The 26,378-nt window shown below is 33.3% G+C and overlaps 3 protein-coding genes across 3 annotated transcripts; 2 read left to right on the forward strand and 1 right to left on the reverse strand.

Annotated features, from left to right (window-relative positions):
• Nucleotides 1-951: 951 nt before the first annotated feature.
• Nipsnap (protein nipsnap) lies at nt 952-6,200 on the forward strand. The gene is made up of 6 exons (XM_066297756.1): nt 952-1,122; nt 2,395-2,568; nt 3,203-3,374; nt 5,094-5,238; nt 5,505-5,627; nt 5,767-6,200. Exons 1-6 carry the CDS (start codon nt 1,076-1,078, stop codon nt 5,913-5,915), a joined length of 810 nt encoding a protein of 269 aa, XP_066153853.1. The 5' UTR covers nt 952-1,075; the 3' UTR covers nt 5,916-6,200.
• Nucleotides 6,201-7,298: 1,098 nt separating this feature from the next.
• Nucleotides 7,299-25,655, forward strand: LOC136347593 (rabankyrin-5). Its single transcript, XM_066297716.1, has 18 exons — nt 7,299-7,570; nt 8,427-8,657; nt 9,363-9,505; nt 9,651-9,840; nt 9,896-10,065; nt 17,490-17,716; nt 20,251-20,437; nt 21,303-21,608; nt 21,999-22,150; nt 22,210-22,476; nt 22,541-22,638; nt 22,781-23,045; nt 23,337-23,519; nt 23,737-23,986; nt 24,148-24,296; nt 24,644-24,883; nt 25,105-25,268; nt 25,447-25,655. Exons 1-18 carry the CDS (start codon nt 7,567-7,569, stop codon nt 25,605-25,607), a joined length of 3,387 nt encoding a protein of 1,128 aa, XP_066153813.1. The 5' UTR covers nt 7,299-7,566; the 3' UTR covers nt 25,608-25,655.
• On the reverse strand, nt 10,650-16,362 carry LOC136347621 (uncharacterized). The gene is made up of 4 exons (XM_066297765.1): nt 16,100-16,362; nt 14,722-14,951; nt 11,489-11,662; nt 10,650-11,033 (listed from the first exon to the last, which is right to left on the reverse strand). Exons 2-4 carry the CDS (start codon nt 14,768-14,770, stop codon nt 10,747-10,749), a joined length of 510 nt encoding a protein of 169 aa, XP_066153862.1. The 5' UTR covers nt 14,771-14,951; nt 16,100-16,362; the 3' UTR covers nt 10,650-10,746.
• Nucleotides 25,656-26,378: the final 723 nt, after the last annotated feature.

Here is a 26,378-nt window from a genome sequence, read left to right on the forward strand (position 1 = left end):
TCAAGTTTGTCATGTTCATTCTTACGGATATTTCGCTCTAGCAAAATAGCACTACATCTGATTGTTCGTGTATCTAGAATGATCCGAATTCAGCCAAATTTCAAAGAAATAATGCATTTGATATAGTGCAAATAATTTTTTATGCTGGAACAGCCTAAGTTCTTTCTAACGGACACTTCCTTTTTGCAATATTTCCATAAAACTGATTGACTAGCTATTTAGAGACCTAAATTTAATAAAACCTAGTATAAATATTCATAAAAATTTCATGTCCCTTCTGAAGGACAATTACTTATTGCTATATTTTGCAAAAACTGATTGACCGGTTATCTAAAGAGGCCCAAATTAAATTAAATCTAATGAAAATACTATGAAACGGCCATATTTCTTCTGAAAGACTTTCGCATAGTTCAAAATCTATCAGGATATGCATCATGAGGGTCATCATATATCCCAAGACTGGCTACATTCTTGTTGCACTAGGTAGCTGTTACTTTTTTGTTAATAAATTAGAATTTCCTAGGAAAAAAAATAACGTTGAGACACCCTGTATCTCGGAAACGAATTGTTTGTGTAATCTCTTTATGTTTGCATATACTTTTTCCTTATTTTTAGAGTTAAAGATAATTCAAATAAATTTGGGGAATGTTTTAGTATTTCTAGTTCTTATCGCCACCGGTTACTGGTGCGTTCACCGTTACCGGTGTAAAACGAGGCGAATTGTTAATGATGTCTTTTATTTTGTGAGATTACGGCCTCATAAACAAGAGAAGTGAAATTCTTCAGTTAAAACTAACTGAGAACAATATTCATAATTTACTAATGACTCGTACAAACGGTTACGGTGACTTTAGGAATGTGCCCATTGTTTACTCCAGGTGTAGTTGTCAACCAACGTCATTAATGTTTCGATTCTTTTCGATTAATGAATTCGAACTTGTTGTTCGTCGTCTCGTCGCGTCATTACTGCTGATAACCTTTGGTTGACATTAGAGGCAAAAATTTAAATTAAAAATAAAATACTTTAGGATTGAAAAATATCCATACGTAGTCACATACTTAATTGAACGTGATCATGGTTATTCCTCTGAAATTGATTAAATCCACCGTTCAAAACTTTCGGTAAGTTCTTAAAGGAAAACAATACTTTAAAAGCAGTACAATTCCTAATGTCTAAGTAGAGTTTAGAAAACTGTTTACAATAATTATTGTGGATTAAATGACTGACAAAAATAGCTACTCATGAAACGCTCAATGAAACCAATTAGGAAGCGCAAAGTAAAGACAGATTTTGGATTTTGACCAATCAACACAGTGAGGCACTGCAATGTGACACTACTAATGTAAACAGTATTTTTTAATGAGGTTCACACCTAAACAGTACTTTTAAATTTTTCTGTATTATGAAAGAATCACATGAAAATGACACACACTTTAGAGGCTCATTCATATAGAACCAACATTCTCTGTTGCCGAAGGAGAGTTAAACAGCCAGAAAGACTCGACATATTCTAGTCATTTCTAGTCTGGAAAGACTCATTATGAACCTTACCAACTCTATATTGTCCATTTAAACAAATGCATTTCACAGAATGGGATGAATTTGTTAGTACCATTGAACCATTGAAATTTATGTGGTAGCAGTGTCATTTTAAAAAATATAATGGGTTGAGCTATATACTTAGCGTTACTGCTTTTTGTGGACATTCATTTCCATAAGCATATGGTAATTTACAACTCACTACATAGTTGTAGATAGAAAAGAATTTGATAATTATTTACAATATGTGGAGAGGCATTACACTTACAAAAACTTGTTTCATCTTACAACTTTGCTACTTTATAGCAAAAATAGGTAGTTTTGAATGATATGTTACTTCAGGTTTTACCAAAAATTACCTTACTTTTTGATTTTTAAATAGCACACCCTATATTTTTTCACATTTTTTTGATTTAGCAAATAATTTTACCTTTGATTTTATCTTTTTGGATATTTTTTGTAGCATTGTTTTTCAATTAATAAATATATAATTTTGTGTTTTGTTGTATTTATTTTTTACTAGGGTTTTAATGAGTCCAATATTATAATTATTTACATAGAAAGCTCATTTTAATAGTGAAAACAGGTGTGAATGAGATATTTAAATAATGCTTGAAGCTGTAATTATAGCATAATAAATAAACCATTCTATATATGTATATATTTTATATATATTAACTTTCTTTTGTTGTTAGACAAGTTAAGTTCCAACAGATGAGTTCCCTGGTCAGGGGTTCCTCAGTGGGAACTTGACTAAAGAATTAAAATTTTTTTCAACAGGCATAACTTAAAAATATGCCTGGAAAAAAATCATTTTAAAGGTGAATTAAAAAAATTTTTTTTAATGATTTAAGACATATCTCATCGTCAACTCCCAAAAGTGATGCCTGGCTGTCAAAAATTTTTGTAAGAAAAATTGAACCTACAAAGGAAAGCCATAGTCGAATGCTCAGTGATAAAGAGGTGATCTATTCTCTACAAACCCATAATTATAGACCAGACTCTAAGAAACCCTATTTAAATAATGTGTAAGTATTCATCTAAAATAAAAACTTCTTCCCTGCTTAATGAAACTTTCGTAGTTTTTTATTTAAATTTGTCTGAAATAGAAATCACTATAATTAGTCTGTAGTTATCCTTTTGTCCGACATTGAAAACTCCTAATATCGCACACGACAACCTAATTTCTGTAACACAACAAATGCCATCAAGCATGAATGAAGAGTCCAACGGATTATTCACAGTGGATTAGCATTTGTTTCTCAGAATAGCTTCCTTCCAATCCGTCGTTTTCGGTTATATGTATGTCCAATCGTCAGATAAGTGTTGGGAATAGGCATAATAAAATTTCCATACATATTTTGGCCACAAAAATATTTAATCGGCCTTAAATTTCTGGCTCCGATAGGCCTGGAATTTATAATTTTTACATGATCATACGGCAGAAATTGTTAAAATTCAAGATATTATAGATTTTGTTGTTAATTTTTTATGGTTTAAGCAAAGAAGGAATATTCTCAACTTTCTTACAGTTACGCTAATCACAACAGTGATAACGTTTAAAGTAGACATGCTTCATACAATATGACCTTGTATTTAATCTGAATGGGTGTTTTACTCCTGACGGGAAAGATCCAGATTTGACACATTTCATATTTTCAGAAATAATATTGTACAATGGGTAAAGGGACAAGATAAATTGAAAGATTCAGTTGCATTAGTTGGAAGCTGGACTGTAAATGTAGGAGATCAGGATCAAGCTCTTCATTTATGGAAATTTACTGGTGGATTTCATCAGATTGATGTATTTAATCACCTCACAAATACTAATGAGGTAAGAGTTATTTCTCCTTGTATTCATTGATATGTTATAGCCCAAATGGATCAAAAGGTTTAATAATTGTAAGGTGTTAATTAAGTATGTAGATGAAGTTTGAGAAGTGAATCTTCTCGTAACGCTGTTAATAATTTAAATTTCTTAAAAATTCATCTCTTAAAGTTAAGCTAGACACTTAACTAACACCCTAACTATTCAGAACCGCCAAGATGCGTTTGCCTAACCACTGATAGATTAAAATAACTCTTTTATTCAGGGATTCTTTGAAATCATATAATGTCCTGCGCGCTATAGCCATGGCAAACTTACTTCCACCATTGTTTGGTTCACAAAAAATGACAACAGTTCGCGACACCCGCAATTTTACAATTTTTATTATAAAGCTAGATACCCGGTAAAACACCAAAAATGGGACAACCGATACCATTTGTAATCAATCAGGAAATTAATAGTTTTGTGACACTAGTAAGATTCTGTAGGACGAGCTAAGCTTGGTTCCGGAATATGACACGAACGAGTTTCATTCATATTTTTTTCTAATTTTCAGGTACGGGAAGAAATTACAAGAAAAAGACAGTGGTGCGTTTGAGATTTGAACATATTAAAGCGGCGCCCTGCCCTGTCCTTATAGAACTACAGCAACCGTTGCTATTATGGACCCATTTATTAATGGAGTTACGAAATGAAGTCATCGAAGTTGTAGCCTTCGAAATCGCGAATGCGAAATGAAATCCATTTTGTAACCTGTTTCGATTACGAAAACTGTATCCATCGTTGTTTCTGGTTCCATTTGTTTACTGAACTACGAAATAAAGGTACCTGCTTTAATTTCAGAACTAGTTGCGAAATGTAATCCGCACGTGCGGTAAAGTAACACACATCCGCTCGATTAAAAACTATTATATTAAACATGTGAGGAAATGTTTTTTTCCTACAAGCATATGAAGCTGCACGTAGTGACTATAATAAAAATAATATACATTAATAAGTGGAGCACTATATACATTTTGCTAGTTGAAAGTAGTATTTTACCGCACACAAATCAAAGTGGCAGGTATCGGGGTTAAAAATCTTTATTTAATAATATCATAAGAAACAAGTTTCATAAGGCAGTTCATTCTCGCACCAGTTCAAGTTCGTAGGTCGTTCCTGTAACTTCAATTTGGTACTACATGTTCGACATTTATTTCCAATTTTAATTGAAATAAAATTAAACAGCATTGTCAATTAAAGTATTATGTATTTTATAATGTGACATTTATCCTTATGGGCCATGATAAGCAAAGGTCGGGCTGGGACCCGCTCTGTAATTTATTTATCCACTAAGATATCGAGAAAGTTAAAAACGAATTCAGATAAGAGCTTTGCCATAAAATCCAATACGAAAATCGTTTTTTTTTTTCACCAAATGGTTTAATAACAATTAGCTTTAATTTTTATTTTTTTATTGGAACATTCTATATATTATTAGATATTTTGATCGTCTCGTCAGTAGCTTTCAAAAAAAGAAAACAATTATATACGTTATGAGCAGCAATTACTTGTGGAGAATTTGGATTAAAGATTGTTTAGCATTGAATAACGCATAAACCAATCATTGTTTAGTGCAAATATTGTGGGTTCTGACAGAATATATAGAAGATTCAAAATGCGCTGTTACGAAATGCCCCTAATATGTGTTTTCAGTGAGAGTTTTAAGTATTCGTTTTGTTTTAGGATTATGACAAGTTAAGGATAGAACAGGGAAAACTAGTACGTGCAAGGCATTTGCAATATCTTTTGGCTTTCAGTTATTGGCCACAAATTTTGCTCAGAGAATCGAAAAATATATATGAAATCAGAAGTTATGCACTAAAACCCGGTAAGTTTTGATTGAGTTATTCGTATCTCAGTTAAGTATGTTATGTTAAAAATGCCAAAGTCGGAATTGTATGAATGAATAGTTTAATTTATTAAGTGAACAGTAAATGCTAGGCCTTTTTAAAAACGATGATCTGAATCGGATAATCTCCATTAGTTGATTTTCAACAGATTGGATTGATCTTCGGTGAGGATTAATTCGATCCAGATCACGGTTTCCACGAAGGCCTATTTACATGCATATGAGTATCATATTCTTTTTTTCAGGAACCATGATCGAATGGGGTAATAATTGGGCACGAGCTATCAACTTCAGGAAAAACAACGACGAGGCATTTGCTGGCTTCTTTTCACAAATAGGACGATTATACAACGTGCATCACATTTGGTGTAAGTGGCAGTTTAAGTGAAAATCTTTTTAGTAAATAAGAAAAATAAAATTTGAATGACTTTTATGGTTGCTCTTTGAAAGATTTATATTTAAACGTTCTTGCAAATGTGAGTATTTAAAACTTATTTAACTTTTCAGGCTACGAAAACTTAAACAAAAGGAAAGAGACGAGAGAAAGTGCCTGGAGATCTCCTGGTTGGGACGAATGTGTTGCTTACACAGTACCCTTAATTAGAGAAATGCACTGCAGAGTTATGGTACCTACGGAATTTTCTCCCACAAAGTGAAAGATGAATATTGAAAGTCAGTCAATAAGGCACCAAGTTAAATGAAATATTTTTATTTGGATCTAGTTCGTTAACGCTAATTTATTTCAACAAATTATATTTTGCAAACTTATTTGAAGTATTAAACATTTTACATTGTTTCTCATTAATTTACAACTATTTGGGGATGGTAGTTGCCACTCATATCTCGCTGCCTGTTCATGTTATAGCTATTTATTTGTTGTAATATTTTAGCATTAATGTATTTAAATAATGGAGTGATAATAAAATGCATTAAAACTTGAATTAGGTTTTTCATTTTTTGCCAGTATACAAGTCAACAAATAATTGCGTTACGCTTATAATGGTGAATCCACGTTTGTACTTCAATAATTCGTTGTTTGATGTGTACAACCGTTAAATTTTTTAAAAATCTATGAAAAGTCAGTGTTTTTTATGGGACAAGCTTTTACATAAAAAATATTAATAACTTTTTTTGGTCGCACTGTACCGGGTGTTTCAAGTTCGCGCCTCATTTCTTGAGTGAAGAAGCAGAAACTCAAATTTTTACAGTTAAAATTTTTTCTACTTCTCAAAATTTTACGTGTTGAATAGATTTTTTTCCCTAAACACACTTTTTTCTTAGTACTTGGAAAGAGGTTGTTTTTCTGATTAACTTTCGTTAAGAATTTTTTTTACTTAGTCTGTTAGAAAATTATAGTAATAAAAATAGTCAAAGGTAAAATGATTTCGTTAACTGATAAAATTGATTACTCCATGAAAAATTAGATCAATTTAAATTACGTATTAGTTTTACCACTTGTTATTTTGTTGGTAATTACTTTGTCTGTTACTTTAACTTGTTAAATACCAACTTCTTAACAATACATACTTCGTGCGTCATGACAAATGAGACGGATAATTCGCGGACGCAGCGTATGTTTGGAATGTTCGTTAACTAAAAAATGAGTGTCGAGTGTATGTTTTGTAAAAAATGTTACTGATATATTTTTTTAACTTTCCGATTCGGTGTTAAGAATCTTGAGATTTACATAGATTACATAGATAGTGTTAAGTGATATGTGTTTGTATGTAACAATAATTGAGATACATATATGGAAGATTACTTTACTTTGTTTTTGGCCAGTTTTATTTTTAAATATCAGTAGTCGTTTTGGAAATAGTAAATATTTATCTGCCTGTGATAAGCGTGGCAGACATATACAATGCTTAAAGTGAAAAAAAAATTGAAATTTAACGACATTAAATACAGAAGGGCGTACTAGGTCTGTTGATGCACGAGTGGCGAATAACTGATCAGTTAATAGGGATCAATCTGATCTATATTGTCATTTTCGAAAACGCCTATTGATTCCGTCTTACGGATGACAGATTCATACAGAACAGAAATAGAGATCATAATAATGAATAACATAACCAAAATCGAAAATACCAAATTCAAGAAATATTAAAAATCTAAATAATTTTAATATTGTTTTATCTTTAGATTACATTTTTTAATAATATTTGCTCTAGGATTATTTCATACTACCAATATTTCTTAAAACTCGGGTTAGGAAATTGGGGTACTGGGTCTGGGCGTAAGAATTCGATTAATGAGTCAGTGTTGATTCTGTGTAATTTGTTAAATAATTTACCAGATAGTTAAACAATGGGTAAGTCAACTGAAAGAGGAAGCCGACAAATTAGTTAAGTCGTCTCAAAGATTTTTTCATCATCTAAAGTCAAACCAGATCAATCAAATATGTTCATATGATATGCCCACAAAACATTTCAATTCAGGTTCTTACTCGAAACTGGACTGGATTGATATTATACAAAATGGCCTATTTTGTATGTTTCAGCTTAGGGGAAATTATTGCAACTATTGAATCTTTTTATTGTCCAGATTAAGTTTTTTACAAGTGTCATTTGATACTTCCAGACAACTCAACTCTATTTTTTAAGTCGTTATTACCACTGGGACCTCATATTTACTCAAATGACCAATCGTGCAATCAAGATTTGGTCTTGGCAAATTGTCACTTATCCTCCTCATGCTTTGTCATTTCATTTATGTAATTGAAAGAAGATTACAAATTTAATTAGCCAGTGGACATGTGAAGCTTCTTGGCATAATCAGCTATATTGGTAGATAGTCTTGACAAATTAATTTCTGTATCGGCTAAGAATATCTTGTGCTTTTGATATCACTTCTCAATCTTTTTTCATAACTTCCAAAATCATTAAAAAATGTTCTAGTGAACAAAAATAACTCAATAAGAATTTGTTTTCATGAATTTTTGTTGAGTTGTTCAGGATTATCACACAGTTTCAATAATGCAGCTATATATTGCGTTGAGAAACATTTTTTTGAAAATCAGCCAAGGCATATTTGAAATTCTTAACTTTAATGTTTCAATTAGTTCAACTTTGCTGCCTGAGGGATATCATACTTTGTGAGGTCCATCTTCCACATGCTCCAATCCCCATATTTTCCCTTGAATTGATGATAACTGTACATGTTTTCAGCAAACTCAGAAGTAGTAAAATTGCAACAACACCTTTCCTTGCTGAAACAGGAGTATTCTAAACTACAAACTAAATATAGAGATCTGGAATCACGTTATACATATATAACTGCTACCAGTGGAGATTCTATTGATAATGACCTTCTCAACAGTTTTGCCTCAAGACTGGTTACCACTATTTCAAATTTATACAACTCTGAGAAATATAGTGACATTGAAATTAAATTAGTTGGTAAGTTGCAAGTATTAAGCCTTTATTGCAGCTACAGGGTGTTCCCTATCAGAGAAATTAAAGATATACCTCATAAATATGACTTCTCACTTTTACAAGAAACAACATGAAAATTATAAAGATTTCAAATTGAATTAAGTAAAATGAACGTGTTGTATGTAGAGGAAATGATAAATTTGTGGTTCACTGTTGTGATCTTTGAAACCGCAAGTAAGAGATACGATCTGGTTTAAATGAGTGCAAAATTGTTTATTTAGATAGTTATGATTATCTCAATACTTCTGGAAATATCTAGAAAAATCAGAAACTGGCTTTCATACTAATTTTTTCGTGGCGTTATTAATGAGAATTTAGTAAAAATAACTTGCTAAAATAAGCGTGCTAATTCTATTTTCCGGGAAGTAATATCCGTTTTTTCCTATCTCCAAGCCACAAAGGCAGAAAAAATAATTGAGCAAATCGCAATTTACAATTTTTTTCGTATATCTGGAAATATTGGGAATTTCAGAAACTGGAATTTGCAAACGAATTAAATATGCAACTTTACTGGTGGGACCTTTGTCCCCTCACGGTTTCCGCGATAGCAATGGTCTGCCTCGAATTTGTGATCCTCTGCACAGTTTGGTTCACCCAGTATATTGCATTAGTATAGCTCAAACATTACTTCTGCTTAATTTGATACTTTGAATATTTTCCCAATTTCAGACAGAATAATTCCAGCTCATAAAATAGTCCTTACGGCAAGATCAAAGATTTGGAATGAGGAGTTTCTTGAAAGCAGATCCGAACTTGATTGGACAGATATTGATGTAGAAGTTGGTGTAGTGATTATTTTGTGGTTATATAAAGTGAGTTTGTTAAGCCCAATAAACTGGTGACTAAATCCAAAAAAATGTATTTATATAGATATACATTAGGTACGATATATTAGTAGTGTACTAGTTGCTGTATAAATGAAATGGGGTATTTATTAAAATGGAAGGTAAATTTCAGAGCGAAGTGAGCCTGATTTCCGATGAAATGGCAGTTAAGCTAATCAAGAAAGCATACGATTTTAAACTTGATAGCTTGGTAGAAACTTGTGAACAGTACCTAATATCTGTGGTCAACATTAGAAACTGTGTCAAATTTTACAGCGTGGCCGAGGAAATTCATGCAACCAGTTTGAGGGAATACTGCTCAGGTTTTTAGCTTGTAAGGAAGCCTTGAACTTTCTTCTTGCAGTTTTCTTATTTTAGGATTAATATCTACCCATTGGGATGATTTAAACTCTTCAGATTTTGAGCACATGAGTGGTGCTCTACTGTATCAAATGCTGAAAAGTAAAACGCAACTGCCTTTGCATAGTGCTGTTAGATTACAGAGGGAAGATGTCGTTTTCTTGTGCCTTGTGGAAAATTCAAATAGGGTAAGCTGTATAAACCTTTATTACATTATAGGAGGAAGACAGTTTTAACCAACTAGTTTACTATAAATTAAAGAAATCTTGGTTTTTATTCCAAATTGATAGATGCTTAATTAACAACTCAGTATATCTTTAATGAACTTTGATTGCAAAGTTCTCTTAATTGTTTTGTCTACTTCTTTACTTTTAAAAGTCGGTTTATAAATTATGATTTAATAGCTTGTGCTGTTTTTCATACAGCTGTCTGTATACCTATTATTTACATTCACAGCTTGAGTATAACCAGCTAAGGCGTAAAAAAACAAACATTAAGTTCGCGTCAAAACGGCAACAAGTACGAAAGACTATCGACATGCCTCTTTGGTCTATAAGTGTTTTAATAATTTTTTTATGGGATTATTAGTATTCAATACCTATATTTCTCTCGTTGGCAACCTTAGTCATGCAATATCGTTTATTAAATATGATTCGAGATGCGTTGACACCATTCCTCAAGTCCTAATAATAGAACCTGTGATACCCTGTGATACCCTGCATTATAATTATAATACAGTATTTTTTTTATCACAAGAGAATAATTAGCGAGGTGGATTTATTTATTTTATATTAATTATATGTAAGCTTATCTGTTTATTAAGTTAACATAATAATCATTTTATTACTTATCACATTTAAAGATCACTTTTACGTTATGTATCTAAATATTGTGCTAAATAATATATAATAGAGTAATATCTTATGATATAAAAATGGTTGGCTTTGATTTACTAGAGAATGGCCAGAATTGCATAGATTTCCCCGACAATAACAGTGTTCGATGGCCGCTGTTCTAAGGCCTTTGTCTTGGTGCTTTGTACATCCCTCCTTATAAGGCTCTTCAACCCTAGTTTCTGCACGCCATTTGCCATTACTCAGAACCTGAGTGGTCAACTTTTGAGAAGCGCAATCTCTCTCAGTTCCGTTTATTTGAACTAAAAGAACAGTTTGTTTAAGAAGTCTCCCGTCGGCTAAATATTAACGGGCGGCTTTAATGTTTTAAATACAATAAATACTTCATTTATTCGTTTACTTCGATATACGATTTTTATTAACATTCTTCGCTCTTCTATGGGGAAGTGTTCCCGCTGGCTTCAATACGGGTAATTTTGATAGAAGCCATGAACTTTTATACTAAATTAAGAAAAAATTGAATTCAGCAACCTATAAATCCCTATAAAATTAAAATGAGGATCAGTAATATCTGTAATTGAGTAAGGTATATAATTTTTGTTAAAAAGTCCCACTTAATTATTAGCTTTGGGAGCACATAAAATAGGAGCCTGAAAAAGATAGCTATGGGAAATATCTTGCTGAGATATTATTTGATACTTGATAATATTATATTATCAAGTATCAAATGATCAAATTTTACCACTATATACTCTACCTCCTTTTATATTTGCGTGTATGTTCCTTTTAAGACAGAGTGTTGAATAGCGACAGTCCACTATGAATTTCTCAGAGAAGTCAAAATCTTCACATAAATATGTATTGTTTATTAAGTAGACGTATGGGGCGAAGACACATTTGTAGCACAACACACTCTCAGAAGGAAGAATATCTGTGAATGAATATGTGTGATAAAACAATTAGATATAGTACCTCTATCCAGACAATAAAATTATATTATGAAAGAGGGGTTACGTTCAGTAAGGTTAATGATTCTACAACTAGTGAAATTTTTGCCGAATGGTACGTTATTTTTGTGGCGAATTTCAAATCGTTGCCCTATAGTTGCACAACTTTTATTTCAGCCGAATGCGGTCACTGCTAGTTTATTCCATTTTCATCATCATATTCTCCGTAGATCGATAAGTGATGTTTCTATATTGTCTCTATCTGAGTGTGACTTAAATGAACAATTATGCAAGTAGAATGACCGCGTTAATGTCTTACATTTGATTTTCCTTTCTGACTGTCGTGACATGGATGTTAGTTCAGATTATTTTTTACAAAACGTAATTTGTCATAATTGCCAGCCTAAACTACTGCAATTCTTCCAAACTATTTTCGAATTTACACTGTGCAGATTGGATTGAGTTCCATAAAATTTTAACAGGTAAAATCGTACATACGGCATATTAATCACGTTTAAAATGTGTGTTTAACATCTTGTACCAATCAATCGTATAGCGGGAAGTGGGAGTGATGTGCATAACAATAAAAATTCATAAACCTAACAGTTGATGTTGATTGGATCTAGATCCACAAGGTTAATGAACTTTTCGAATATCTGTTTAATTTACGCTACGCTATTATCTTTACGAAAGGAAATATCATGACCTTGCATGTCAGGAAATCCGTCATAGAACTAAACTGCTCAGATAAAAGGACATTTGATTAGATACATACTTTAAGTACATGGAGTAAGAAACTGGCGAAGTAGTTTTGCTAATTGACGGAAGAGGCTGAAATTCTGATTTTGTTTTTTTTTTATTATGAGGGTTATTCTCCAGAAAAGGGCAATGGAAATGAAAAAATAGTCGAATGCCTTGTCGGTTCAAGTAGAAAGTTGTTCCAAAGATTGTAGTGGCATTACTGGATAGAAAATAAAATGAGCATACAAAATCGACTACAGTTACAAACATAGCAATGATGGTACCACTTAAAAGGATATACCGTGTATATCTGTTAACTTTTCCAGTAATTTATTAAACATACACGTGGTGGTCGTTTTTGGATCTCAAATATGTACATCTCGACTGCTATAAGAGATAGGAGGTCGGTTAAATGAAGTCAAAGTTGCGCGATTTTCTGCTTGTTTTGAACCTATTTTAAGATCGAGAAAATTATTAATACTTCCGTAAATGTCCGCAAAAAAAGGGAATGTTTCGAATTTGTTTTTTCAATGTTATAAGAACTCGATTATTCATTCTAGAAACATGAAACACTGACACTGTTAAAACGCTTTTTAATAGGGGATCTAACTACGTTGTAAAAATGTTCTTAAAGAGCTTGAGACCTAGTGTCTTTAAATGTGCGAAAAAGGGCCATTTGTCCAATGCAATATCTCTTGAATTATTTAACGTTTATTGTTCCCGCAAAGTATTAAATGCTTTTACGTAACGTCTACTTACTACATTTAACTGCTAGTCTACGATTACATGTTCCAGTTCAATCATCAGCGACAAAACCACTGTCGGTTTGAAATTGGTTTATATTATGGGTAATTTTATTTAGTTTATATAAACTAATTATATAATTTTGTTTCAGGCATTTAAATGGCGCGGTTAATGTTGTAACGATGTTCATTTCAAATTCTTAAGAGCTCTTGAAACAACATTACTTTCTAACTTGCAATAACAAAATGTTTTTACTATGACAACTTATAAACATTTTTTATTTTTGTCAAGGTTGACTTTGCTTTCATTTAATATTTTGGCATATTTTAATACTTTGTAATAAATTAGTTGACCACAATTGCAGGAAATCAAAACGTTGGAGTTTAAATGTGACGGTGCTATGTTGTACGAGCCAAAAAAAAGTAATGATAAAATGCCGATTATTTTCTAATCGAAGACAAGAAAAAGTTAATTGTTTTACCCTATTTACCATTATTTAGTAAAATCTCAGTAGCAATTCTTATTGCGTTGTGAGGCCGTTATTTTTAAACACTTAAGTATACATTAGTAACACGTGGCATTAAAGTTAAAAGTCAGGGATTTACTGACAGTGAGGAATTAATTTCCAGTTGAAACGCCTGAAGCCTACACCATAGAAATATAATTGAATAGGGAGAAAACTGGCATTTAAAAATGAAAATAAGTATTCTAAGTTCGTATTAGAACAAATAAAGTAAGGCGAAAGGTAATTTTAACGTGACGACGCGTATTGAATCCGAATTGGTCGCCAACAGTTACACTTTTACGATAAGCATAAAATCCCTCTTGGAGTAGTATTGGGAAAGCATTTTGGGTCTATGGTAATCCGGAACTAATTTTCACAGAAAGTGAGGTGGAATTACTTGGCTTGACAGGACATTGCCTATTGGGAAAAATATTTTGCACAGGGTGCCCCAGGTTTTATATTCAGGAGTAGTTACAAAAGAGCATTTTCTGATGTTACACATTAACATAAATCTTAATTCGAAACATTTTTGAATTCTCAAAGAATGTTAAACTAAATTCGATATATGGAGTATTGTTATATAACATTACAAAACTAAATAATGTTGAGTGACTAGGTTCATAAATGGGGATGTAGATATTGAGTACTAATAATCTCAGAAAAACCCAATTATTTATTCAAAAAGAGAAGAATGAGCATGATCATGATATAAGGGATTTCTAGATATTTTTTTCACAATAGCTTCTGTTCAGCTGTAAACTTGATTTTTGTTATTTGTTGCCGATAATCAGTTGCATTTGGGCCGAAAACATCGATCACACATATATCAGAGATATCATAAAAAATTGATTTGAGACACTTTTAAGGTGCGGAACTAAAAAAAATTTAATTGTTATATATGTTTTTTAAATATTCCCAGTCTGCAACTCGGAAATGGGAAGAAATGAGACTTTCTGTGCGACACAACTTAAATTGCCCTTTTCTAACTTCCCGGAGGTTCTGGTTATAAAACGTGCAACACCCTGTGTGCGATGTCAATGCAATATTACTTACTTTGAATTAATAAAATAAGGATCACGGTACAAGTGAAGTGGATTGCCATCGCTTAGAACTGTGTAACACCGGAAGTCGTCTAATTTACGTACGAATTTAAACATGTCATTATAATTTGTGTCCATCAATACATATTTGGAAATAAGTTTTTCAATATATCGAATATTAAGTACGTCGCTGAGACCTTCTCCTTTTTTTCTGGCGTCTGCGGTGCTTGCTCCTATTTTTTTCTGTAATATATAAAATTATTAATTATTATTTATAGTAGGAGAGGGTTGATGGATAATTGTTTTTTTTTTTTAATTTGGATATAGGTAATATAACTAATTTATATCGATTGGAGGTCTTGCTGCACTCAGATCCCAACTTTGTTTTCGATTAATGAAAAATCCTTTCTGGATACTTCACAATAACCTATCGTGCTACGTTTTGGGTCTTAAATGTGACCAGAAAGTGAATCCGTTACGGGTCAAATTTGTAATTTAACGGGACGCCTGCTTTATATGGAAGTCCTGTATTGTTACAGTGATTAATCGTGTCCCGAATCAAAAATAACGAAGCGTTTATCATATATAGATATTCCTAGCATAGCATATCATTAGGTTGTCAGCGGTTACACCGACACATGAAATTCTTGAGTATATTCATGAAACGAACCATAAATGAATAGAAATAAATTTCACTTTCTGGACCCCATAGGTAAAATCCTCCAGAATAAAAGTTACTAAAGACTCTAAAGTTTCAAAATTAAATACGAAATTGCAATTTTCGGAAAGAAACGGTCAGAGGTACACTACGAGAAAGTTTATTTGTTGATTTTCTGTGCTATGAATTTAAATAAAAACGAATTGGAAATTTGATACCAAGTTCGTCGAAAAGTTCATGAACCTACATGACAGCGAAGTAAAGCTTCTAGATCTGTGGATTTTTATTCCCAGGCGAAAAAGTGTACTTTACCGCATGCATTTGAAAGCAAAAGTGGAAGAAGCTACTTTTCCTTTTTGACACACGGTTCGATTTTCTTCCATCTACGCCAGAATTTGATTAAATATGCGAAAAGCAAAACTTTATATATACGATTTAGCATTAACGAGACGTTAACAAAAGCGTTCCTATAGAAACAATGTTTTTGTTTGTATTCAACAAGACAACAAAATACGAACAAAACGAGCGATGCGATAATGTTTTTCTTCTCTAACGTGACATTTCTAATCTAAAGTTGGTATTGTTTATGTTAATTAACGCAATTGCAAGACTGAACGCCCTTGATGTTAAAACTAATACAGTAAATGAAATAAACTCACTTTCATAATATGTATGATCAAATTTACGGTGCTGATAATCTGTAAGGACTTAAATTCTATGATTGTTCACTTACCTGAATATGTTATCCAAAGAATTACACATTAAATTTTGGCGCCACTGAATTCAAACACTTCTTTAAAGTATCGCGTATTTCTTAAACTTTGTAGGACACCGGTAATTGATAATCTTCGTAATTTAAGCTACTCTTAACGCAACGGAATACTTAATTCGAATATTAATTCCTTTAATTTCGATTATCAACAGTCACCAGTCCACTACATTAGTTGCGAGCCGAAAACCATATTGCTATCTTAAGACCGCGGTTGCCATATCGTGTTTTGCAACTTGTCTTAACATGTCGATTTTAAAGTTCGATACAATGCTCGGTCATTGAAATTGCTGAGGAGTTTTTTTGTCATAGTTGTGTATGCGCGGGTGTAATGTTTTTTCGGTATTGGATATTTTTGGCATTTTTCTAATACTTTCTCCTTGTTCCCTATGACATACTCATCCAAAATTTTACTTAAAATGCAATGTGGCAACGTGAGTCTGAAGGTCGACTCGTACTATATTTTTGCGGCCACCAATTCTTTAGACTTCGTTATTTTCACCAGTGTTATTTTATTTCTATGAATCTAAATTGATTTCTTAACCTTCAACGTACAACTACTTCATACAAAAATAGCCAGCCAATTTCCCTGCATCCTGGTTTGCTTTTTCCCATAAAATTCCATGAAATAATAAATCATTAGTGGTGTTCTAGCGTACCTACCATTGGTGAAACTTTTTGACGCCTTGCAATCTTTTCTTATGATAAAAGTGGTTTCGCAGTACCAATAAAGGTTCATGCATGTTGCGTCAATCGTTGGATGACTATTATGACTTGTCACAGAGGCCAAAAGTGAAAATTTTTCAACACAAAAGGCTCTGCATGTAGATAAGTAATGGTTATTTACGTCACAAGTCCAGTAAATGACTTGCTGCAGTAAGAGTTTTTTTTATTAAGGAGGACATGTCAGGGGCTCTAAGCCTGGTAAATGTTAACGAGTACTGATGTATTCAATGGAGATGTATTATTTTATTTTATACTCTTGTTCAATTTTCGAAGAATTTAAGATTTAATTCAAAATTAACAATGTTTCTTGAAAATATGGCGAACCCAATATTTCCCTTCTTTTGGCACAGTCGAAAGCAATTAAACATTTATCAAAGCACTAGAGTATCATGCTTAATTTATACCATCCATGTTAATAATTTTAACTTAACTTAACCTTTTAATTTAATCAATGAAATAGAAAAAAGCATGAAATTAAGAAATCTGGTAGATTCAAACTCCTGCACTAAAAATTGACGTTGGGTTCATTCCTGTGTTATGGGATCAAGAAATAAAGAAGACGGGGATGGCTTTTTTTACGACCGCACTGTACTTTTTGCGTTTCATGTCAAGAAATTGTTTGTTTCAGCTTTCTGATGTAGTTAATGTATGGTCGCAGCAGGATGAGTTACCGCTAGATCTTGCTCTAAGAGGCAAAAATGAAAGTATTGCTGCAACTCTAGTGCAACATAATGCAGACATTAACATAAGGGATCCAAATGGAGAGTCCCTGTTGCACAGAGCAATTAAAAGAGGTGACAGCTCTGCTGCATTCTTTCTTCTTGAAAATAATTGTGATGCTACTCTGTTTACAAGGTAGGTATTTTTATTTTACATTCTTTCAAAACTGTGTGGATTTCAAGTCTGTTTCTTAAAAACAAGTAATGTTCTGGTAAGCGCGTTTGAAATGTACCTAGATTGATGTGAATATATAGGGTGTCTCTGAAATAATCTGTAGAAAACATTAGTATTGATTCTGTACGTCGATATATGAGGATTTAACCCGACTTGCTTTCTAATGTAAAAATTAAGGGTTTTAAAAATGCATTGTTTTAAAGCTAAATTAAAAAACAAAGTTATTTCTTTTTTAATAACAGTAATTGAGCAAAATCTTGTATTTAGACATTTTAGGGGCGATATATCTGAATCTGACAACATTTTGTTGTGCTGTCTAAAAAGGGCTGTTGGAACTAGGTCGGACCTTATTATCGGACCGTAACTTTTATGTCACTGTTAAAAAGCTTTGTTTTAGCGAAATTTGTATTAATTTCACCCCGATCTTTTATTTTTATGGCCCCATCTTGAATATAGTCCTATCCATATATTGAAACTTACCTGGAAACAATAAAAAAACAATTAGAACCTTCCTTTTTAAATTAAACTATCCACTTACCCCGATCTTCTACTCCCATCGCCCCATCCTAAGCGTGAGACCATCCTACGGTGTTTTTCCGTGTAAATCATTCTCATTCACCCGCCAAAATTTACCTGTAAACAGCAAAGAAAAAAGATCAGAATCTCCTTTTCTAAATGAATTCATACATTTACCCCCAACTGTTACTCCTGTTGTCGCATTCTGTGCGTGGAATCCTCTGACGGCGGCTCTCCTTAACCTGGGAAGCCCTCGTGTACAAAGGCCTAACTCTTACATATTATCGTACATCTTCGTCTCAAATAACCTTTTTTAACGTAGGGATTTAACGTGAGATAGAACAGGGGGAGACCTCATTCTAATTGGTCTTGAGGGCGGAACTCACTTCTCAGTACTAATGCACGAGCACCACAACTTCTACTTTCACAGCAAAAGGAGTAAAAAGTCTTTGACCGCACTAAATAATGCTTACACGACTCAAACAATCACTCACTAAATATCAATTATATTAGTGAGGTATCACACTAGTTTTTGAAACAAAAAAACATCCAATTATGAGTTTATTCCGTACGACAAACATCTTATTCACGTCCGCACTTACACTCGACTGAATCATCTAAGAAGTGATACCCCTTCAAAACACGCAAAAAACTTTATAAACGACTTTTTGTAAAGGTACAGCTTATAGGTTGTATCAATGATACACAACATAAAATTATATTGTATATGTATATGTAAAATTTTTATGGTTTTTATTAGTAGGATGTTAGTCTTTGTTTCATGTAATATCACTTTAGTGCTAACATCTCTCCTGATTTTTTTTCAACGTCTTGCTTTTTTAATATTACAACATTAGTAGCATCGGCGATACTCGCCTTTTGGTGTATTTCCTGATTACTTTAATTTCAACTAAATTATTAATATAAAAAATAAACAACACTGGACCTACGACACTACCCTGTGGGACACCCATTTTAAGATTTTTTTATTCCGATAGATAGAACCAATCTGTTTCGAACAACTATGCTATTCCCCTTATTCCACAATACTTAGGGTTTATTTAATGGTATCTCAATATCCATAAGCTTTGCTTAAGCCTAGAAAAAGTATCATGGGCATATTGCCCTCTTCATTATTTCCAAAATATTTGTAGTGGATTCAAAAATGCCATGTGCGTAGATTTATCCAGTGTATACCCACGTTGGTTTTCATTTAGCGTATTTTGTTTCATTATAAAACTAAAGATGTGCTCAGACAGAACTTTTTCAAATATTGTGGAAAATGTGGACTAGAGACATATAGGGATATACATTACGTAAATGTAATAGAATTATTTGAACATCTTTCCGATACAGAATGTTTCAAATATTCGAAGAAAATTGTTGTTAAATTGAGGTAAAATTACAATGCGATGATGCTGAATAATTTGCTGAACAGAAATAAAGAAACTGATGCTTTTATCGCTAATTATTTTCAAAAACTAACCCCACTCACTTGAGACCCTTTGCATTCTCATGTTAAAAATAATTTTATTTGTCAGATTGGAGGTATCAATTCTCAGCTATGCTCTTCAGCTTCATTTTATCAATTGCTGCATTTGCTGATTACTACTCAAATTATATTGCAAACTTACAACTGAAATTGGCCATAAATTGTTCTTGAATTTTCAATTGAGAGCAATAGTTATTATTGAAATGTAGTCAAAAAGGTAAACGAAACAACAGGTTCGTTCTTACCATTTATTTTGAACCGTCCTAGAACAGTTCAGTAATCATGAAAGCTGTTTCGTGCGCATGCGGCACGTCAGAACCCGTTCGTTGCGACCTCTGCGTAACGAAAAAGAGTGGGACGGATATACCAGCCTTTCTTGTTGCGACAGCCAAAATACGATTACAAAACATAATTTCTTTAAAACTTAAAACGAAATATTGTCACATCTAAACTAGCCAAAAAGGCAATCAGCTATATTCTTCCGTAGAAATGAAAATGATTCCGCTTTGCATTTGGTTGCTGGCGCTACTAATTTGGAAGATTGTGAAAAAGTTACTGAAAAGTTGCTAAATAAAAACGCCAACATTAATTGTCAAAATAAGCTTGGCTTTACTGCGTTACATATAGCGATTCAGGCGGATAACGCACCTGTTTTTGACATATTACTCCAACACGTGAGTATCTCTATTATTTTCACATGCTCATAAAAATATGCTCCGATATTAGATAATTCGCTACGCACAGATCGTCACTTTAGGGAAAATGCTTGTAATGCCTCTAACTCATTTAAATATAGTGATTTTTGTAGACTTCGCGCGCAAGCGATAACCTGAACTAACTGTATCATAGATCTTATAGCATTAAGTTGGCGAAACCGCCAAATATTTCTTAGTCGTAGACTTGACAATGTTGCAGGTCACAACGTGACGTCAAATAGATGCGCAATGGTATAAAGTCATTTCGCATTATCTTTTGTGGAAATCATCGATCCTGTAGCATTTGAAATATGTCTGCAGCCAAGCAACGTCCCCTGTGATAATCCTCGCGATTTTAACAATGTAAATTTAAATTCGGAATATCGATGGAATTTAATTTGAAACTTTCAACATAGAACTTTGCGACTCACCGTCTCAAAGTTGTTTGAGCTGTGGCACCGTTTCGAAAAAAGCGACCAGGATAGGTTTCATCAGAAATGATTTGTAACATTTACCAACTAAGTATTAACAGCATTAACCCTTTGCTGACTGGGTTAACAGAGATAAAAACTTGCGACGCAACGGTTAACTTGAACTAGTCTGTGACGTCCCGGTCAACAATTATTTTCTACGCTCCAACTTGAAATCGTATTTTTAAAATAGCGCGTACTCTAAATAGTACGTATCCAAGCCTAAAAGGGCTATAAAAACGACTTCACGTTTCACGTTGAAAAAGCATTTTTTCATTTTTGTTTGACTAATCTGTGTGTAGGGAATTGGTCCACCTTTTGTGCTCAACCAACCCATTGAACTTTGAATCTGAACTGAATTTTGAATCTTGCAGGAACAAGTCAATCTCAACATAAAAACAAACGAGGAACATCCGCCGCTATATTACGCATATAACAAGTTTGAACTTGATGTAACTCACTATGTGGAAGGTCTACTAAAAAACGCCGCTTCGACAGATCCTGTGTATTCGTCTCATAGCTGCGTCGATTTGTTACAAACTTTAATTATGAGCGGTGGTAGAAAAGGTGTTGTACATTTGGCTTCTTATGTACACAATTTGAACCATGTTAATGTCGAAGGAGAGACCGCGCTACATTTAGCGTGTGAGAGAGGTTACGAAGAAATTGTAGCCACACTGGTGAGAATCTGTTCTAATGTAGATATACCTATTTACAGGAGCTTACGCTTGTATATTGTTACAAAATAAAATTGCATTTTGTTGCGGGAATTTATTGATTTCGCTTTATTTTACCATCAACTTAAGTATTTATTGTATACGATTACCTAATACATGTTCTACGCTTAAACTTATTAGTGTCACTATACAATATAAGAGGATGTGGCGTCATATGTGTGAAAATACTGACCTCATAAAATATGTTTTATTTCCATATTTTGAACATTTAAAATTCCTGTCCGAATATTTTTTTGGCTCCGTATAGATTTGATTCACATCGTTGTTCCATTCTTTTCACCCTTCCTGTATACCTAACCAATCATCTACTTATTGAATTAATCCAAATTACAGGTACACTTGGGAGCCAATCCCAACCTTTTGTCAAACGAATTACGACAATCTCCTCTACACTATGCAGTAAAAAGCAATTCGGTTACTTGCATTCGAACCTTGATAGCTCACAACGAATCTTTAGAGCAAATATCTAATAACGAAGACACAAGGTAAACTGGTAGATATTAAATTCGAGTATAATGAAATGAAATAACAGAATTGTTTTCAGATTACCAGTTAACTTTAACCTACGAGATATTAATGGAGATACCGCTATAAGTTTGGCGCTGCAGCTGAGGTTTAGAGAATTGGTGCCGTTGTTGATACAAGGCAAGGCGGACATCAACGTTAGAAATGGAAAAGATTACACGTTACTGCATCAGGCGATATTGAAGGAAGATGCCACTACAGCTGCGTATTTGCTGGAGCAAGGGGTTGACATAAACGCTTTAACTTCTGAAAATGAGACTCCCCTGCAGCTAGCCATACACTGTCGGTATGCTCTATGCGAATAAGGTAGGAATTAACAACTGCTACGTAATTTATTTATAATATTAAAGGTTGCCCGAAATCGTGGATGCTCTTTGCTCTAAAGGGGTTGATATGTCCGCTCCCGATCAACTCGGAGATTGTCCTTTATGGACTGCTCTAGATTCTGGTAAGCTGAATTTCTACCATCGCTTTAATACCACTGAAATCGTAAAGCTTATTTGCAACTGTGCATCGTCGTCTTTTTTTTCCTTGTTATCTGCGTGCGAAAACTATTTTTACTGGATCATAAGTATTTTTCTTATAATAAGGTCAAGAAGACGTAGCAAGTATTCTTGTTCGTCATGGGGCTGATACCGACTGTTGGGGACCAGGACCCGACGGGTGCAAGCAGACTCTTTTGCATCGAGCCATAGATGAAAATAAAGAAACCGTTGCAATTTTTCTGATTCGAGCAGGTTGCGATTTGGAAGCATGCCGTATTCCAGGTCCGAAAGAAGAGAGAACTGACGAGATCATAGAAGGTCATACCCCACTCCATTTATGTTGCATGTGGGGTCTTGAAAGCATAGCAAGGTAAACAGAAACTTAGGTACACGAGAGTGATATATTGACACCTATTGTGTTAAAAAGTGACATTTTAAGGATATAAAACAAGTTATAAAGAACTTTTTTTAAAGTCAGAGCATTTCTTAATCACTACAAATTTGATAAGCCAGCGGCAGTGAAAGTTGTTTACCGATAAGGAAACAAAAGTAAAAATTCAAACATGATAAATAAATCAAAAATCAAATGAAAACTTAAAAGGTTTTTTGGCTTCCCGTGTATCCTCCTGATTACTATTTAATGTTTCTGTGCTTCTTTCAGAACGTTAATAGAGCATAGAGCTAATATCAATGCCCAAGATGCTGATTCGAGAACACCAGTGCACCTTGCTATTGAGAATCAGCAAGATGATATAATTTCGCTTTTGCTCACTGTGCCTGAAATTGACCTTGCTCGTTTGGAAAAAAATGGTTTGTCGCCCTTTGCTGCAGCATTAACATTAAGGTAGAGAATTCTCTTATATTTATTTCAGTTTTCAGACTTCAAAGTTGTTTTTTGGAAGCAATTTTAAGTCGATATTTCGCGGACTACTTCATGAATTTCTTGACGAAGTCACTGTCTCTGTGAATTCAAGAGCTGTGTGAATGTTGCCTAACAACAGCGTCCGTTAGCTAACACCGAAACTGATTATACTTAACACATTCTTTCATAATCTTTACAGGAACCACAAAGCTGCACAAGCAATATTAGACAAACTTCCCTCAGCCGCAGAACAGTGTGACAGTAAAGGTCAAAACTTCCTACACGTTGCCATTAAGAAAGGTGATATGGACAGTGCACTTTTTCTCCTAACTGTCAATGTTGATGTCAACTCAAGGGTCCAGGATAATCAGTTGACACCTCCTATACATTTGGCAGCCAAATATGGCAATGAAACGTTAGTTAGAAGTTTGCTGTTAGCTGGTGCTCGGGTAAGAAAATGTTATTTATTTTATGTTTCGCGGCATGTTGTACAGGATTGTATTGAAATGGATTAATTCAAAAATTGGGCCATCTCCAATTTTTGACCCATATATAATTATACCCCACATAGAATTCCAATTATTGTTAGTATATGTTTTTGGTTGATTAGATTGACGATAAAGATTCAGAGAAAAGAACAGCACTGCACATAGCGTCAGAGACGGGAAATGCCACAGTTGTTCTTGCTTTATTGCAAAATAACGCGGACTACGATGCAGTTGATAAGGAAGGAGATAATGCACTTCATATAGCAGTCAGGTATGAATTTGAATATATTTGATGTAAGGAAACATAACTACACGCGAAATTTTGGACAAATCACTCGCCTTCTAACGTTACGTTTCTAGCCAAAAAAAACTGGCGTTTCGAACGAAAGTTGTGTCTTAATTTACTATATGTCGTGAAGCAGTTTTATGAACAAATGGCAAAGGAATTTTTTTCCCTTCGAGCCAATAAATCAAAGTTCCCACCACTTTATCAAAGGGATAACATACATGGAAATTATCATTCGGTTAAAGTTGTTAGGTCACTGATCTAGTGGCTCTAAGAAGACAAGTCATAAAAAATCATCTTTATTTAATTAAATATATTCGTCTGTTTTATAGGGAAGGACATTTAAATGTGGTTCGCGTGCTCCTCACAGAATCGTCGATAGATGCTGAATGTGTGAATATAAAAGGGCGCAATCCACTCCACGAACTATGTCGATATGGAAAAGAAAACGCTGCCACAATTTGCGAATTATTTCTGGAGTGTATGACTTCGTATCCAATTAACACACCTGACGTTTATGGGAATTCGCCTTTGCTCCTAGCCTACATGAAAGGAAATGGAAATCTATGCAGGTTACTAATAATCTCCTTTGAATGTATAGAGGATATTCAGAAAGTCTATATTATTTCAATTATGAAAAATTTTCGCCCATCATAAAATATTTTCATTTGTTATCATCATTTAATTATCTTATATATAGGAGAATTTCACCCTATTTGATCAAATTAAATTGTGATCGAGAAACCGTTTCTTCTCCTATTACATTTACATTAAAAACATTTTTTTGTTTCAGGGTTTTGGTCAAAGCAAATGCTTGCCTCGGTACAGAAAATGGTGACCGAGTGACCATTTTCAACTATCAGGTTCCTAGCAAACAGTTACTCACCCGTTTGCTAGATCAATTAGTTCAACCAGCTCCATGGGCACATCCTGATAGTTGCCAGGAATGCGGAAAAGGTATTTTTTAATATTTTTTAGAGATAAGATGAAAAAATGTGAAACAATTAATGAGATAAATTTGAACTTCTCAGTTATGACCGTTTTCAAATATACAGGCGATGCGGTACTAAAAAAATGGATATAATGCATTTAATTGTTTATGTAATGTGTTTTTAACATAATTGATACTTTGCAGGATTTTCATTTACTCAAAGGCCTCATCACTGTCGACATTGTGGAAGAGCTCTATGTTCCAAATGCAGCTCTCAAGAAGTGCCCATTATTAAATTTGGAGAAAATAAACCTGTTCGGGTATGCAAAGTATGTTTTAATGTTCTCAAAACAGGTTCTTGCTGATGATGAATATTTAATCCGTATATTGTATAATAAAATTATATATTATTAGTGTATTTAATTATTAAATAAGAATTGCGTCTCAAAATTTATATTAATTCTACGTGGAAGTGCGCAAGATATGCAAACTAGTCATTATCAGAATCTAGGTGTCAAAAATTTGCTGTAGTTTTTTTAGATCTTTGTGGCGAAGTTGCGCCTTCTCAACCACATGTAGGTTTGAGATTATTAAAATTCTCGGTGGTTCCCTGTTTAAAACTAAAATATAACAATTACCTAAATAAGCAACTTTTCAACTATTTAAACGAGATCGTATTATTTACGCTTCCCGAAGTCACAATAATAAGCCTCTAATTTGAGGCGACCTACACAAAAAAGAAATCACAAGAAAATATTGAAATTTTAGGCAATTCTAATATTAATATATATATAATAACCTATTGGCATTTATTTCATAAACGTTTCATTACTTACTGTGTTTCTTCCGGTGTCGACGCTCACGTTTCTCCCGAGGTGGTGGACTTTTGTATAGCTTTATTGAGTATTCGCTATGTCGTCAAAAATTAAAACATTCACACCTAAATACACGTATGCACATGTGTGAGCAATAATCAATATAGAGAGAGTTCAACAAAAATTAGTTTCTTGAATATTTTCTATACTCCTTGATTTCAAAATGTTTAGCGATACACGTCGATTCTTGTTGCATTGAGAATATTTTCTTACCTGCATTAAACGATATACACTACATCAGTGGTTTATGAATCGCATTTT

This window comes from Euwallacea fornicatus, chromosome 29, assembly GCF_040115645.1.
Source record: "Euwallacea fornicatus isolate EFF26 chromosome 29, ASM4011564v1, whole genome shotgun sequence".
Taxonomy (NCBI): domain Eukaryota; kingdom Metazoa; phylum Arthropoda; class Insecta; order Coleoptera; family Curculionidae; genus Euwallacea; species Euwallacea fornicatus.